This window comes from Cyprinodon tularosa, unplaced genomic scaffold (assembly GCF_016077235.1).
Source record: "Cyprinodon tularosa strain WSP-4 unplaced genomic scaffold, ASM1607723v1 ctg341, whole genome shotgun sequence".
In the NCBI taxonomy this organism is placed as follows: domain Eukaryota; kingdom Metazoa; phylum Chordata; class Actinopteri; order Cyprinodontiformes; family Cyprinodontidae; genus Cyprinodon; species Cyprinodon tularosa.
The window spans coordinates 20259-37867 of NW_024039054.1; the positions used below are offsets into that span (position 1 = coordinate 20259).

The window sequence follows — 17609 nt, forward strand, 5'->3', positions numbered from 1 at the left end:
ATAAAATGGCCGCCCAAAGTAGCTTCACACTCGGGGTTCCCACTAAGGTCAGCCTTGGACCCCAAGAAATAATAATGCAACTGACTAGTGACCCCGAAAAAAAAAAGTGATCACTCTATATTTGAGTTAATTATATAACATTTTGAATAGATTATTTATCTAAAATAACATAAAATTTGGTAATTCATCATTTTAAATGTATTTGAGTATTTAACTTGTTAACCGGCCGCAACAAAATCACAAAGAACGCCTGAAAAAGCATGGATGAAATCCGCACCTTTATGCATCAGTACTGATTTTTCTAAATTTTATTTTATTTTTTTAACAATCTATAACAGATTTAATGATTTAAAATATTTAAAAGATATGGTGTGACAGACATAGCGATTCGGGGGTATTTTTTTATGAGCGAACAAACCTTTTCTTGTTTTAAGAAGCAGTTTTTTTTTTTTTTTTCCTTTAACAGTCTCCTGTTCCTCCACCAAAAATAGATCCTGGCTCTCTCCTCCTCATGCTGCCTCTTTGATCGGAGCGCTATACATTAAAGAAGAGGCACATTCAAAACTACCATGATTTTTTTTTTTTTTTTTTTTTGAATTTTCTACCTCTTTTTTTCCCCTCCTTTCTGAATCCCAGGGAGCCAGCACAAGAAAAGGGGGGCGGCTTTCGCAAACGCTGAGATTCATATATCTGAAGGTATTTCTCTAAGAGCTCAAAGTTTTGATGCATGGATTCTTCTTCCTCAAATCTTTTTTTTCTTCTTCTTTTTTTTTTACCTTTTCCAGACGACTGTTGTTGTTTTTTTTTTCTTTCTTTGAGTGACATGAAATAAGGTCATCTGATTTGTAATGCTGTAGGCTTTCTATTAGTGCATCCCCTGTCCTGAATTAGGAAATGTTGCAGTCGTCTCAGTAAGTGCACCATCTCTGTTGTTCCACAGACTGAATTATCTGCTCATCTCTCTTAAAAGTCTCTCTAAAAAACTAATTTGCTTTAAAAAAAAAAAAAAAGCAGAGACCAGAAGTTTAATGTAAACTCGTGCTTCTGAGTTCAAATACACAATAGAAAAAGATCATGTTTTATGTCTGCATGTGCATATTATATATTGATACTATGTGTTTCTCATTGCTTGGGTCAAACCTTTTCTCCTCTTTACATCTGATACAGAATATGTTTGATGAATTGCATATGCAAGTTTGCTTTGGGTGACACCTCCATATTCCATAAAGAACCATTGATTAGATTCATAACTCTTGTCAGAGTGTATTTACAGGGCATGTTTTGATTGTCATTACAGCTTTTATAGCTCAGGCCTACCGCTCTGGCTCGCTTCCAAGCACATTTTCTTAGCAGACCTCTCTCATACCTCATACCGGGCAATGTGATATAAAGTTTCAGCAACACTTCTCCATTAATTCTCCACTTCACTGCTGTTGTACCTTCACCTCTTTGCTCAGGTTGTGCGTGTGTGTTACAGATATAAGGGATTCGGAAGCCCGACCTGTGATGGTTTACATCCACGGAGGCTCCTATATGGAGGGCACTGGGAACATGATGGATGGCAGCATTCTGGCCAGTTATGGGAACGTCGTCGTCGTCACGCTCAACTACAGGATCGGAATATTAGGTGATGATACAGAGTGTGTGTTTGGAGTGAATCTTGTTCCTTTATTAATGAAAAAAAAGAACTTTTAAACTAGTTAAATGAAAATTAAGAAATAAAAAGCAATCCAGAAATGAAACCATACCAATGCTGCCTCATCAAAAAAAATTATTTTAAGAGTAACTTTACTGTTTTTTCACATTTAAGTTTTTGCTCACACCAATAATGGAAAAAAATAGCTCCATATATGTGAAAACTGGCCAGTCCACAGTTGAATAGGGACCTAAGCAGGGTTTGATTTGGGAGCCCATTTCTAGATAAGATCAGGGAACCAACGTCGCCTAACGGGCCTAATGGTCAAAATGAACATTAACTAGAGCAATAAAATTGTAATAAACATAGAAATAAAATATCACTTTTCTTGCCTTGAAATCATTGATTTAATTTAAACAAGTGACATTTATTTTTATTTTTTTTATTTCCTTTATTTAACCATGTAAACCCCGTTGAAATCTGGATCTTATTTTCAAGGGGGACCTGGGCAGAGATCTGCATCATTTGATGAATGATATTTGTTGTAAAAAAAAGTTTTTATGATCTATTATGAAAGAAAAATAATTGGTCTTTCAGGCAGGACTGCAGATGCACAGCCTATACAAACCGTTTCATAAGGCAGGAGATCAAAGAGCAAAAAAGAGGAGTAGCTGGTACTGTGTAGGGTGTGTATTGATCATTGAGAGCAATGGTCCAATTCTCACCAGAAAACTCTCAAACTGACCTTTACTGAACCAAAACTAGTCCTGGAAACTATTGTTGTGAAATCAGAAGTCTTTCATAAGCCAGAACTGCCTATCTTCTTCTCCTAACTAACAGAGCTAAGACTAACTCTTGCTTGTTAGCATGATTTAGATGCATATTCGCAGATGACAACACAAGTGAGCGCCAATCCTCTGTGAACCCCGCCGCAAATGAAGCACAAAACTTGTCCTGTCTGAAAGGCCCAAAACTCAGTGATGAAAATGATTTCAACAGCAGAAAATGAATGTATTACACTGTAACAATGTATTCAAAATGACATTCAACATAATGAGAATTTGTAAAAAAACAAACAAAAAAAAACTGCTTTAACACCAATATTTACAAACACATAACTCAGTAATAAAAAAGGTATTTATACCTGCATGTTTATTTTATGAAAACTGTTAAAGGTAACTAAGCATGATAACCTTAAGTTAAGGTTTTCTTAAAGAAAATCCGCCTTGAAATCAGCCCTGAATGCAGCATTGTTTAAGACTTAGCATTAACATAATGGCTTAATGTAGCAAATATATTATATATATATATATATATATAAGACCAATATATTGTGATGACTTCAATAAAATTGTTATTCTGAGTTCATCTTAGAAATAGGTTGTAGAAGCTGTTATTTGTGCATGTGCAAGCAGATATTTATCCAAAATGGCTTCCTCTCATTTTTCTCCACTTAGAAATGTATGTTGGCTGTTTGGAAGTATTTCTAGCCATAAACAGTATAATTATGGTAGGAAAAGTACTCATTTATATCCTTAAATCACCAATGATTACTTAACTACATGTAAAAATATATCAGAACTTTTCTGAGACAATATTAATCTTTTTACATTTTCTCCATTAAAGTGCTTGTCTGATCTCATCATCGGACATGCACAGACCAGTCCAGGAAAATATGATTACACCGTGTGTATCTGCATTTGAGTTGATTATTTCTTTAGATTATGCATTTTATTTTATAAGGTTAAAAAGAAGGCAAAAGTAAAACTCGAAAAGACTATATTTATGTATAAATACAAAGCTGAAAAAGTTAGCTCCCTTAAGTAGCACCATTTCCAGGATGGAACGCCCACAAATGAGTGCTAAAACAGGAAGAATTTAAATGCATTTAAATCAAATAAATTATTAAACTTTTTTACAGTGCAGTTTGGTATGTGTTTTTGGGGGAAGAAAAACAAAACATAGAGAAACACATAAATTAGGGTGACCATATTTTCATTTTGAAAAACCAGGACACCTTGGAGCGGGGGGTGGCGGCGGGGGATCTCTGTTCCCATGCATAGGCCTAGGTAATCCTACAATAACATGATATTAACAGTTGATTTATTAAAAATGCTTTTCAGTAAAAGTCAGCAATAACTCCAATAACAAATGATAATTTTATTCAAAATGTATTTATTAAAAATGCTTAACAATTCCTGTAATGAATGAATAGCACAATGAAAGAAATAATGTCTCATCTAAACATCCCTCACTTAACAATAAAAGTTAACAATAACTCTCAACTCCCAATATGATGATACTCAGCCTCAGCAATGAACGAAATAATGTCTGTTCTGTAGGTTATTGGGAAAAAATAAACAAATGAGCTAATTAACAAAAAATACCTCTTTTGTAGCAAAAATAACTCAAAATGTACCAAAAACGAACAAACATATCAATAGAATATCTTGACTTTCGGAGTCCAGGTGGCTTTTCAGATCCCTTGCACCTCCATTGGACACCGAGACATATGTGCCTGCTTTGCACACTGTGCACAAGGCCTCCCATTTGTCTCGATCCGGTCTGAAAGCGGGGAAACTCTTTTGTAAATCGTTGGTAAACATACACTTGTGCCTTTGCATGTTGTTGGCATACTGACAGCCACGCAATCTATATTCTGATTAAGAACAAGGCTGCCTGCACTGGCGCAGCTCAGGGGTGACGTCACACGCAGCGTCGTGCGCAGTGCCCTAGCGTCTGTAAATTTAATGGTCCAATGAAGGTAATTTAAAAAAAACAGGACATTTCCTCACTTTCTAAAAAAAAACCCGGGACGCCCAGGACAGGAGGTGAAATACGGACATGTCCTGGGAAATACGGACGTTTGGTCACCCTAACATAAATGTTAGGCACTCAAATACCATTTTTTTTTTTTTGCATTTATAAACTGCTATATAAACAGGCTAACCTGCAAAACTGGTCGTGTCAGCTAGCTAAAAAATGGCTTCCTCTCATTTTTCTCCACTTAGAAGGAAAATGTATCTTTGCTGTTTGGAAGCATTTCTAGCTCTTAACCTTAACCAGCTTATTGGGGAAAACATATAAAAAGATGCAAAAAATTCTGTTTTTAAGATTTGATCAGTGAAAGACACAGTCTTATCTAACAGATAACCTGACCAATTAACCAGCTAATATTTGTTTTACTCGGTAAAATAATTCCACCAAATAAGCAATAAGTAAATACCTACATAATATTTAATGTGTTGTTCTTTAAGCATCATAACAGCTTTGCATCCTCGCCTTATGAACCACAGTTTGCAAAGCTTTGCTCTGACAGCATTACCTGAAATTAGTGGATCTTTTTATCACTATAGAACAAAAACAGCTCAAATATACGTGAAAATCTAAGCATGTTAGGTCTATGCACCACTGAAGGAGTCTGTGTTATTTCTTTAGAGGAATAAAAATGCAAATGCTCATCAATTCTCTCTGCCTAAACTCCTTGTTGCAGTTGGTTTATTTTTTGTCCAGAGATTTATCTTATCAGTACAAGATTATCAACCTTTCTTCTTCTTGAGAGTGAAAATGCTTTAGATGATAAATGCTGCAGCATTTCTGATCATTTACAAGGTCAGTGCTCCTGTTAACCATTCATGGGATTTTAAATGCAGCTACAGTAGATGGGAGAGTACCTGACAGGATGGAGAGAGGCTCTGAGTTTAACACCATTCATGCACGTGGGATGAAATAAAGTGACCGATCTGAAAAAAGAGACTCAAAAAAGGGAGACACAGCAGGAGAGAACAAAGTCGCATTTACACCTGAGGGGGAATCTGTTTCTGTTCTCTCAGGCTCCCTGCTGGGCAGCAGCCTTGGATTAGAGATGCGACTCCTCTATAGTGCACATAGACCTAACCTAAGCATTGGATGTGTTGCTTCTCTGTTTTCTCCAGGTTTCCTCAGCACTGGTGACCAAGCAGCAAAGGGAAACTATGGCATCCTGGATCAGATTCAGGCCCTGCGGTGGATAAGTAAAAACATTGGCTACTTCGGAGGAGATCCGGGCCGCGTTACAGTCTTCGGATCTGGGATTGGAGCTTCGTGCGTCAGTCTGCTGACCCTGTCCCATCACTCAGAGGGTAAGAATATAAAATATGCTTTACCTCTTCAGTTAACAATAGCACACCAGACTCCAGTCATCTCATCAAGTGAGTCCAATCTGAACATTGATGAGATGACTGGATTCTGGTGTGCTATTGCTTGGTTGGAAAGAAAACCTGCAGCCCCACGGCCCTTTCTGGAACCAGTTTGACACCCCTGATCTAGACCATTCAATACAAACTGGTTGTTATTGTTGCTTCAAATGGCTCTTTGAAAAATAATGCAATCCAGAAAAGAAACTTTGAAAGATATCGAAATAAAAACAAAAAATGTGTCATGATTGTTTTAAGAGATCTGACCCACATGCAGAGAACCACTCAGAGAACCAGGGGAAAAGTTAAACAGGTTTATTGAGGAAACGAGAACAGGAGTTGGATTTGGAACTCTTTGAACTGGTGAACCGGAACTGGAAAGTCTGTAGGGGAGATCACAGTGATCAGCTCAGGGACCGTAGGAAAATTGACTGAGGCTAGAATACTGTTGGAGCGGGACTCACGTTTGAGGGGGTTCTTGTTAATCCTTGAATCCAGTCTGTTTGGGTTTATCCAGAGAAGAGGGAACTCGTTGGAGAGCGGACAGGTAAACATTCGTTGGACTCGGAGGAGCAATGGAGCGGACTATCAATTGGATTTCCGAAAGGGACTTGAACGGCACATGTGGGTGTTTTCCCCTGCTCAGTGTAAACTCAGTTAATCCTTCCAGTGGGAAAAGGCCAGTTGTCCAGTTACACAGGAAGGCTTCCTGCCGAAAGGCAAAGACAAAAAAAATGTTAGACTCAGAGAAACAAAGGCTCAGGTTACACTCAGCTAAACTCAGCTTGGCTAGAGTACCCAAAATTGGCAAACACTCTGGCGTCGAGGTAGTGACAGTCCACTGCTTAAATACTCCACCAGATAATGATCCAACGAGGTGTGCAGGGAGGCCCAACGAGGACGGGGCACCACTTGGTGGTGGAGAGAAAAAAAAACACAAACAACCCACACAAAGTGGATTCCTAACAAAATGCGATAGACTTTGCTGCTTTCTTAGATTGTTTATTTTTTTATTTTCTTCGAATCTCCATTTTTCAGATCGAGTTTTAGAAATCACATTTGCTTTGCTGTAGCCTGAGTACAAACGCTCGCTCTTGAGGCTCACATTGATCACATTTTTGCTAATGTGCGTTTAAACCAATAGAAATGTACCTTTGCTCTTCACTCCAAAGAATGAAATTCTTAAAGATACTGAAAAAAAGAAATTAAAAAATGTTATTTAGAAATTTTAAATTCTGTAAATGTAAATGTTTTTTTTTTCTTCTGATTAAGGAGTTTTTCAATGTGTCATTTCTGTTTTTTCTTTTTATCTGTATTTACGAAAAATATTTTCTACTTCTAAAAATAATAAAGCTATATTCCCTCCATAGAACTCAAACAATGTTTCATGCATGTTTTAGCAGGGAGATGAAGTGTCATGATGACAGGGTGGGTGAGATGGGATATTTATTAAGTAAGTGACTGCTTTTGTTCCTCTCCACACAAATTAATCCTCCTAAAGAAGCCTGATTTTTATTTAAAGTTCTCAGCATACCAGCGCGTCAATATCCAAGATTATCACCAATAGAACTGATTTGCTTTCAAGATGGATCTGTTTATTATCGCGTGCATGTCAGCAAAGTTGAATAGTTACCAAAAACGGCGGGAAGTTCTCAACAGTTGGTTCAGTTTTATTTTAAAACATTAGAATAAAGAGCTATTTTCAGTCAACAGACAGCACCGTACAAGAAAGTCTTTAGATATTTAGCGACACATTTACGCTGCTTCCTTTTTATCACATAATTAACACAAAAGGTGAACAATTTTTTAAATGTCATAGAAACACCTTCAGCTGGATTCAACCTTCAAATCCAGTGATGCCTCTGCAGCATCTGGAGATTGAAATATAACATTACCTAAAATATGTCAGGCTGAAAGATCTTAGCACCATCTTTTTGGAGCAATGCTGTGTAGCCTTTTGCCACTAGGCAGGGAGGCAAAATTTGGCTTGTTTACATAAATTCTTTTGGCTCCCAAGCTGATCTCTATTTATTATCTCTGACTTCTTATTTAAGCTTAAGTTGGCAATGTTTTGTATGTTAATAAATCGTTTTGCATTTAACTAAATTTAATTCATTTTATTTATCTTGCCAATTCACAATACATGTAATTTCAGGTCATTTTAAAGAGTCAATTTAACCAGCTCATCCGGTCAGATTGGTTCAAAGTTTTCTATTTAAGGAAAACCAGCTGATTGCATCAACTCATTGACTCTTCAGCAACCTCTCACACTAAGTATGCTTGCAGCGACAGTAGAGAGGAAAACTCCCTTTTAACAGGTAGTAACCTCTAGTAGAACCAGAACCAGGCTCAGTGTAAGCCAGGCTGGGACTTGGAATGATTTTCGGCCCTGGGATTTTTCCATCTACACTGGCCCACTTATGGACACCCCTGCACCTAAGACAGGAAAAGTTAGCCTTTAGATTCAAAACCCCATCATGCAACGTACATATTTTTGCAAAATATTTGAAAATAAATTCGCCAAATATAAGAGCAACATTGTAGTTTGGTTTAAAGAATTTTTATTATAATTTAGTTTGTTGCAAGATTTTACAGTTTAAAGAAATAGAAAATTACACCATATGCCAACCGTCACAAGGATGTGCATGACAAGGAAGGGCTATATATACTCTATGCATCATTTAGGTAGTTAACATTGTATTATTTCTTGATCTCCTTGAGTTATTTAGTGTCACAAGTAGATGCTTCAGCCAGAGAGTAAGTGTTGGGGACGGTATGATTTTAGGACCGGCCCACCGGGCAAATGCCCGGTATCACATATTACTAGTACGATGCCTGGTGTGAGCAGCCATCTGCTAAGGTCGACTGGGGTTCAAGGAGACAGAAGCAGATATAGAAAAGATACAAAAGGCAACTGTCAACCTGCACCACAGATGGCCCCATCCAGGAAACGCACAACCAGGCAAACTAGCTCCGAGCCGGCTCCCATGTCAGAGGATGAAGGAGGGCGCATCCAGTTAGTCACAGTCTGAGAAACAGGACTACACTGAAAAACAGGCCAAGCTCCAACATCTATAAACGAAGATGTTGATGGCAGCAGCACTGCTGATATTTCTCTCCAGGATGGTGTCACAGCCAAACAGGAACAGACCAGATGAACCTGCTATGAGATAAAGCAGAGAGCATAACATTAGAGATTAAACTAACAAATACTGCAGAATGGGAGAAAAGAGACAAAATGATGAAAAGAGGTCCCTTTGTCCTCCAGCAGTCTAGGCCTACAGTAAGTATTTTGGATGAGGTATAAGAAAGGGAGAGCCACAGTGTGGCCAGATTAGTCTTTTTAATGAGAAGCCTAATATCTGTCTAATTAACAAAAGAGGTATTCTTACTTTTTTGTTATACTTTATTCAAACTTTAAGTTTTATTCAACCCAAAAAAGAAATGAACACAGAACAGAACCAAAACAGAAACAAAACCAAACTCCACCTGGCTGTTGCCTAACCTGACAACAGCCAGATGCATGTCTCGCTCCGCCTAGCTCCATGCATCTGGCTGTTGTCAGGTTAGCTGTTGCCCACTCTGTTTGCAAAATGGTATAAGCCCATATCCTCACATGTGACTTAAAATTAGATGTATGCAGTGTTGATTCAGGCAATGTTTAAAAACACATGATTTCATTAAGTTAGGTTAACATATATTGGATTTTAGCGACATAGCCAACCACCAAGGCTAAAAATCCTACAGGAACCCTGACTTTGCTGAGAGAAGGAATGTCTCTGCATCATTTCTGTTTTAATGCTCCACCTGCTCTGTCCCGGAAGTACAATCCATATTGTGCCTCCAGGAGCTAATTTTTAGGTTTTATATTTTGAAATGATTGTGGTCATTTTTGGTTTTATTTCTTTATTACACTGTACTTATAAAGTGTACAGTGCCTGATCAAAAAAATGTCATAACAGAATTCCAGATTAAAGGGGATATTAATATTAAGCATATACATTTTTTTCTGCTGGGTTTACCTGGTTTCTGTCATTATTAAAATTTTACATCATATACTTTTGTGTACTTTTATAAATAAGTACTCTCAATACTGTAATCTTTTCACATCGCGATTTGGATGTATTTCTGGTGCAAAAATTAGCTTATGCTATGTTAGTGTTTTGGTCAAGTCGTCAATTATACAGTCTGGTCCATAGTCGTACATTTTTTGTAATTTCTCTTGTCTGATTCCACTTAAGTTATTGACCATCTCCCTCTAGTGGCCTGGAGCAGATTTTCTTAACTTACAGCTGATTTGCTACACAAATCAGTTATATTTTATATATTTTTTTAAGTATTTGTGTTTTCTGTGCTTTTCATATCTAGAAAACTCTTATGTATTTACTGCGTGTTTGAACCCCTTAGTTTTTTCTGCTAACTCTTGTGTTGAATGGATTATGGAAGACACAGTATAACCTGCAAACTGACATGTTTTTAGCAAATGGTTCTGTTGGTTTTGATTTAGTAAAAAAAAGAGAAATACCAAAGAGAGTAGATATAACCCACCACACTGGGGATGGAAGCTCAGGTAACAAAAGGCTTTGCATTCAAAAGGCGTCCTCTCAGAGCGTCCTGCAGGTCTCAGAGGTCTGTACTTCAGCATGTGTGGCCCTCTCAGAATTGAACCCTCTTATTGTTGATTTACTAATCTTTCAGCTCCCTCACTGATGCTGAATAAAATCAGGAGGGCAGAATTTGCGTGTTCTCGTCAGTGCAACAGAGGTGGTGGGGATTTGTATTGGATGTGCTCACTCGCTGCAGCAAATGGACAAAGACCTCCAGCTGCCTTTGAAGTAGACCGACTCACTACTGCGCTGAAATTGAGAAAAAATGATTTAAAAAATGGAAAAATGGAAAAAAAAAAACCTGCAAAAAAAGTAAAGAAAGTAACCCTGCTGATGCATTTTCCTTTCTCTGAATATAAACTTTAACACAACATTGATATGACTTGTCTGGTTAGGGTTGTGACATTTTTACATGCAAATCCCCCAGAGACAGAGGTGATGCGCCGCATGTAAACAGGTCGAAAGAGCAGCTTGTTTCCTGTATCAACACTGAGGGATCAGGGTTACTGCATATTCAGCTCCCAGCACAGCCCCGGCCCCTGTACAGTTGGCGTCAGCAGTCTGTGTAGAGCCGCAGCTTGTTAGACACACCATATTAACGATTCTACAATTGCAGTATGTTTGCATAGGACTGGTGGAGTAAAAACCTGACGCCTACTCGCTGACACAGTGCTGCAAATTGACCATTAACTTGACATGCCCTGATGTGATCTGCATAGAGAGGAAGACTTATGGTAGAAATTTAAGAAACAGCAGAGGACATGGTAGGCATTTTTATATGTTTCTTTGCTCACCAACCTGCCATCTGTCGTGGCTTCATCAGTCTTTGCTCTGCTGTGTCCTTCTGACGAGTTATCAAAGCAAACCACAACATTCCTCGTTTGCTTTAATCTGGTGAATCCTCTGAGCTCGCTTGAAAGATTTCAGAACAAAATATAATTTTGTGTCTGCTGAAGTGAATGACATTATTGTGGTCAGATTGTGTGTTTCAAGTTGAATTTCATATATTCTAATATCCTTATTAATATAGATAAACACTGATAGATTTTTTTTGGTCACTGACTTCAATTTAAAACAATTTCTTTATAAAGCAGTTTGATAACTTACATTTGCTTTTGGTAGATTCCTAAGTAATGAAGCCTTAAGCTTGACACTCTTTTCCCCTCTTTAATCCTCTTGAAGGTGGAAAAAAACAGAGATCAAATGGGATCCTCTCCGTTAGGTTTAACCATTTACTTAAGAAATAAAAACAATACAGGTATAAAACTTCTATAAAAATAAAACAATAAAAAAGATTGGGAGGAATGTAAATGACGTCAGAAAATGTTGTGGCTCCAATTACCTGGCTAACACTGAAGCAGAAGCCCTAAACATCCAGAGACAAACCGTGCACATTTGCAAAAGAACCTCGGTGCAATTAAAAATATTGCATATCCTTAGATATAAGAAACCTTTAACTTCTGATATACACAGTAATTTATTGATGATTTCTTTTATCATAACTTAAACTGAATTTAGGCTCCTACACTTTTATCTTGCAGTGGTTTAGAATTTCATACTTCTTTGTTTTTTACAGGTTGTAATTTTACGTTTAAGGCAGTCATTTTACGTTTAAAAATAAGAATGAAAGGAGGTAGATAAAAAATATAATATTGAAAAAAAAAAACTTAAAGGGATAGTTCGGTATTTTTGACATGAATCTGTATGGCATCCCCATCACCAGTGTCTTGCAATCACACTGACTTACCCCTGGCAGCATCCTGTGAGCAGAGTTCTCGTCCAGCTTTGGTCAAGCCGAAAGTAGTCCGGCAGGTTTGCTAGACCCAGCGAAATAAAACGTTTCTCTTCTCAAAACATTATGTGTTCAAAAGAGCGATATTTTTGCATCCCAAAAACATTGTAGTGGAAAAAGTCACACGTCGTTATCACTTGGTCCTATTTTCTCTCTGTTCGTATCAGTGCGCGCCGTCATTCTGACAGCTAGGGCCTACTAACCTGACAACAGCCAGATGCATGTCTCGCTCCGCCTAGCAGCTAGGCGGAGCGAGACATGCATCTGGCTGTTGTTGAGCTCGCTGTCAGAATGACGGCGCGCACTGATACGAACAGAGAGAAAATAGGACCAAGTGATAACGACGTGTGACTTTTTCCACTACAATGTTTTTGGGATGCAAAAATATCTCTCTTTTGAACACATAATGTTTTGGGAAGAGAAACGTTTTATTTCGCTGGGTCTAGCAAACCTGCCGGACTACTTTCGGCTTGACCAAAGCTGGACGAGAACTCTGCTCACAGGATGCTGCCAGGGGTAAGTCAGTGTGATTGCATGACACTGGTGATGGGGATGCCATACAGATTCATGTCAAAAATCCCGAACTATCCCTTTAAACCAGGACTTAACTGGTTAAAATAAATTTGTTTTTATTCAGTTTATTTCTATAGCCCTAATTCACAACATATGTAATCTCACGGCACTTTACAGAGACAATTCAATCGGATCATCTAGTCAGATTAAAGGTTCAGCTTTTTGTCTAAATCAGCTGATTGGATTTAGTCAGGTAACTTTGCAGGACACGCTACTCCTGGATGAGCATGCAGAAACAATGGAGAAGAAAAACTTCTTTTCTTCTCCTTTTCACAGAAGGAAACCCCCAGTAGAGCCATGCTGTGTGAACGGCCTTCTGCTGAGGCCGGCCAGGTTTCAATGAGATAGAAGCAGACATACAAAAGGAACATAGAAGCACTGATCCGCAAACACGTATAATCTCAGTGTAATACAGGTTTCTGAAACCAAAGGAAAAGAGAAATATTGGTGATTAAGGCGTGGAGAGGTTAAACTATCCTATTTCAACAAGCAGTGATGGTGATACAGGCAGGAATCAGGTATCAGATATTCAGTGATACCAGACCACTTTTATTTATAAAGCACATTCTTATAACAATACGGTTCAAGGAAGAAGAGGCAGACACACAGAAGGAAAATAAAAAAGTAACATAAACTAGCTCCATAGGGGGCTCGGCCTGGGAAAGAAATGGTTAACCAGATGAGCTCTGAGTCAGTTTTCATGTCAAAAAGGATAAAAGAGAGAACATCCAGTTAGTAAAAGCTGAGCCCATAATTATGTCTAGGACAGAAACAGGACTAAGCATTGAGAAACTAAGCAGCTTTACTGAAAACTTTTAAGTTTTCTAAACCTGAAATATGGGAAACTCTGAGTTTTCCGTTTAACTGAAACCTCTGTTTCAGTCACCATAGTAACATTCTCCCCATAGCTAATCTGGTTGTGAGCATCCTCTGTCTCTGCTCTCCCTACAGCCAATCACATTTTAAAATTTCCTGATTTAGTCTAATTTTTGCCGTAGTTTTATGGATAAAAAAAAAAAATCATTAACTAGGTCAGTTAGACACATTAGCTTTTAAAAACAAACATTGCATATCTGTTTGACCAGGATCTTATCAAAGAATGATCGGCATTTTTTCACAGAGATTTAAATATTTGTAGGGAGAGGATTCTACAACTCAGTGACAGGAAAGGAGATTTATGTTTCTTTGGTTTGTTTAATATGAGTCCGATGCGGATAATTTTTATTTATTTTGTTATATTTACATTATAGAATACATGAAGAACTAATGAAATAATTTTCAGATTACACATAAATAGACTCAATAATTCAGCAGGAGGAAAAGGAATAACTTAAGGGTTAGGATTAGGATTCACTTGGTGATAACAACCTACCGAGTCTACTAGCACAATCTGAAGCCATTCTATGGGACTGATAGCCACTAATAATGACCATTTATTGGTATGATAACATCTGAAGTGGCTGCAAAAAGACATTAAGTATTTACTGTGTAAAAGAAGACAGAATCTCTTCTGGATTTAACATGAAGCCATTGAAGAGAAGCTAGGATAGGAGAGATATGATCTCTCTTTTTAATTTTCATCAGAACTCTGGCTGCAGCATTTTGGCTTTTAACTACAGTTTGTGTAGTTAAAAGCCTGATTGTAAAGAATTACAATAGTCCAGCCTTGAAGTAACAAATACATGGACTACTTTCTAACCATTACCCCTGGAAAGGATATTTCTAATTTTTGCAACAGACTAGTGTTGGAAGAAGAATATTTTATAAAAAAGGTTAAATGTTTTAAAAGTTTAGAAGATAAATATTGTCATTGTTGTACAGTTAGAATGATATTTAAAAGTGATATCATATATAAGGTGTAGAATTTACAGCAGAGGAAAAAAAAGAAAGCAGAATTAGTATTACTGTCATCCTGCATATGTGTAGATGTCGTTTGCAGAAAGTAAAAACAATCCTAAATGTGAATCATGGTTAGTGTTACATGAATCATGATACGCTGAGGGCTCTGCAAAATGAAGCAGAAGGCATTTGATAGGTCAAAAACAAGCTGTTATCCTGTGAAATATATTTATTTATTTCATGTTTTCTCTCCCAAAGGTCTGTTCCATAGAGCCATCATCCAAAGCGGTTCAGCACTCTCCAGCTGGGCTGTCAACTACCACCCAGTCAAGTACACTCGCATGCTCGCTGAGAGAGTTGGCTGCAACGTGTTGGACACGGTGGACATGGTGTCCTGCCTACAAAAGAAGAGCGCCAAGGAGCTCGTAGAGCAAGACATCCAGGCCGACCGCTACCGAGTGGCTTTCGGCCCCGTCATCGACGGTGACGTGATCCCAGATGATCCTGAGATCCTGATGGAGCAGGGGGAGTTCCTAAATTACGACATCATGCTGGGTGTGAATCAGGGAGAGGGGCTTCGCTTCGTGGAGAGCGTGATGGACCTGGAGGACGGCGTCTCCGGAAGCGACTTTGACTTCGCCGTGGCGAATTTCGTGGATAGCTTGTATGGTTACCCAGAGGGTAAGGACACCCTGAGGGAGACAATTAAATTTATGTACACAGACTGGGCTGACAAGGACAACCCAGAGACCAGGAGGAAGACCCTTGTGGCCCTCTTCACTGACCATCAGTGGGTGGAGCCATCAGTGGTGACAGCTGACCTGCATGCCCGCTACGGCTCACCTACATACTTCTACGCCTTCTATCACCACTGCCAGAGCCTCATGAAGCCGGTGTGGTCCGATTCAGCGCACGGAGATGAGGTGCCTTATGTATTCGGCATCCCAATGGTGGGCCCCACTGATCTGTTCCCCTGCAACTTCTCCAGGAATGACATCATGCTCAGCGCCGTGGTTATGACGTACTGGACCAACTTTGCAAAGAGCGGGTGAGTCCATCAGCAGCTACCAACAGAGGGACATAGATGTGATTTACTTATTTGGTCCGGTTGTCCTTCTGACTCCCGTTCAATATCTAATTCAACATTCCAGTCTCGATTGAGAGGCCGCCGCAGTGCTGGTTTCACTCTGAAGTAGAGTCCACTAATTAAGAGCTGCTTGAATTCCCACGTACATCTCTCTCACCCTTACCTCATTTTTCCTTTCTTATTAAACTGAAACTCTCTCATGAAAAAAACAAGGCTGCGTTTTTATTGAATTCCCAAAAGTCTAAAAGCTGAAACACAGGTCTACCTCCTGTGCTGCTGCTAATTTTAATTAGAAATCGTCTTCTTGTTTTATATTTAATTTGATCATTACCTATTTTCTACACGACAACTAGGAGGATCCTTTTGTATTAAATATCAACTGGCAGGTTTTTACATCTGTGTTATCTTTTCTGAGGCAGAAACAGTGCATTGTAGATGCTTTAGACCTTACTGCCATTTATCTAAGAGTTGATGGAAAGGGAGGGAATTTTGTTTCGTTACTGTGGAAAACGGAAATTAGATTTAAAACATTAAATCCAGAAATAAAACTGAAAGATTTCTTAATCAAAAAAGATTTTGATAGTAGTTTTGTTCTTTTCTCAGATTTCATTTTCTATTTCTTTTATATTTCCATCCATCCATCCATTTTCTGTCACGCTTATCCCTGCTGGGGTTGTGAGGGGTCCTGGCGCCTATCTCCAGCTTTCTACGAGCGAGAGGCGGGGTACACCATGGACAGGTCGCCAGTCTATCGCAATATTATATATTGTTTTATTTTATTTTTTTTCCTATTTCTTTTTTTAGATATCCTTTTACAAATCGCATTATTTTTTTTATTTTCATTATTTTCATCATTTTACAGATTCTCTTTACTTCAGTCTCAATACAAATTGGGAGTTGTTTCTAAACGTGTCACTCTGGCATATTTTCACCATTAAGTCAGACTAATCAGCAGCAATTTCAGCTGACAGGAAGAGAGACGCAGTTACAAAATAAAACACATCCACTTTGGGGGAAAATAGAAAATAAAGTCTGTTAATCACACGGGGAAATAGTCAGTTTGGAGTCGCACATCGTGTTTATAGTAAGCGGGTCAGACTTGTGCAAAAAACAATCAATTGAATATTTAAAAATAGAATATTCTACCTATGATAGGAGTATAGGAGGACAGAAAATGGATAAAGTAGTGATCCTCTTTGAGCCTCACAAAAACCAAAATAACAAGCGGCAGACAGAACAAGTAAGCACGGCTTTATCAAAAAAAAAGAAAGAAAAACTTGGATAAACTTCCCAGAACTTTTCATATAATTTGTCCAAGTCAAATGTGGTAAATTGTTTAAATTTTTGTATAGCAAAGACACAGAAATAAAAATAAAAAATCTGTACAGATCTGCTCACCCTGCCTAGCCAGAGCCTCTCTATACGCAGTCAATGTGACATAGAGATTAAAAAGTCGTAAGCAGCTTGTGTGTTCAGGCCTTAACTTTAAATTATGAAAGGACCTCAAGATTTTGTCTAGTGGATAACTGCTTTTTTCCAGAGGTGGTAAATTACAACAAAACAAACAACAAATCACCTGCTAGGTGGGCAGCAGGAATTACCTACGATTGGCTAGAGGTGTCCATGCCCCTCCAGCCACCCTTTTAGATCCGCCCCTGATTAGCTGTGGGAAAATAGAGAAGGTCTATTCTCTTTTCTCTGACTGCATGTGGGGCTTTCAGGACGAGGCAGCTGCCTGACAGACAGCGGTGAGAGACTCACTACAGCTCTAGCTGCTGTTGGAGACACTAATGGTAGCACCATTCCTGTGCTCACGTAGATTTGTTAAAAACACAAAGAAAAGTCATTTGTTATTTACTGTTTTTTTTGTTGTTGTTTAAGAGGTGTCTGAAAGTCCCTG

The 17609-nt window shown here is 38.4% G+C and overlaps 1 protein-coding gene across 2 annotated transcripts in view; it reads left to right on the forward strand.

Moving 5' to 3' along the window:
• nlgn3b (neuroligin 3b) overlaps positions 1-17609 on the forward strand; it is a 42868-nt gene that overhangs the window by 17470 nt on the left and 7789 nt on the right. Inside the window, exons 3-6 of one of the 2 annotated variants that reach the window (XM_038294548.1) lie at positions 637-696; positions 1478-1627; positions 5572-5757; positions 14881-15670. In XM_038294548.1, the coding sequence (XP_038150476.1) occupies positions 637-696; positions 1478-1627; positions 5572-5757; positions 14881-15670 (1186 nt within the window). The remainder of the gene's footprint in view (positions 1-636; positions 697-1477; positions 1628-5571; positions 5758-14880; positions 15671-17609) is intronic. The other variant, XM_038294549.1, reaches the window with a different exon arrangement.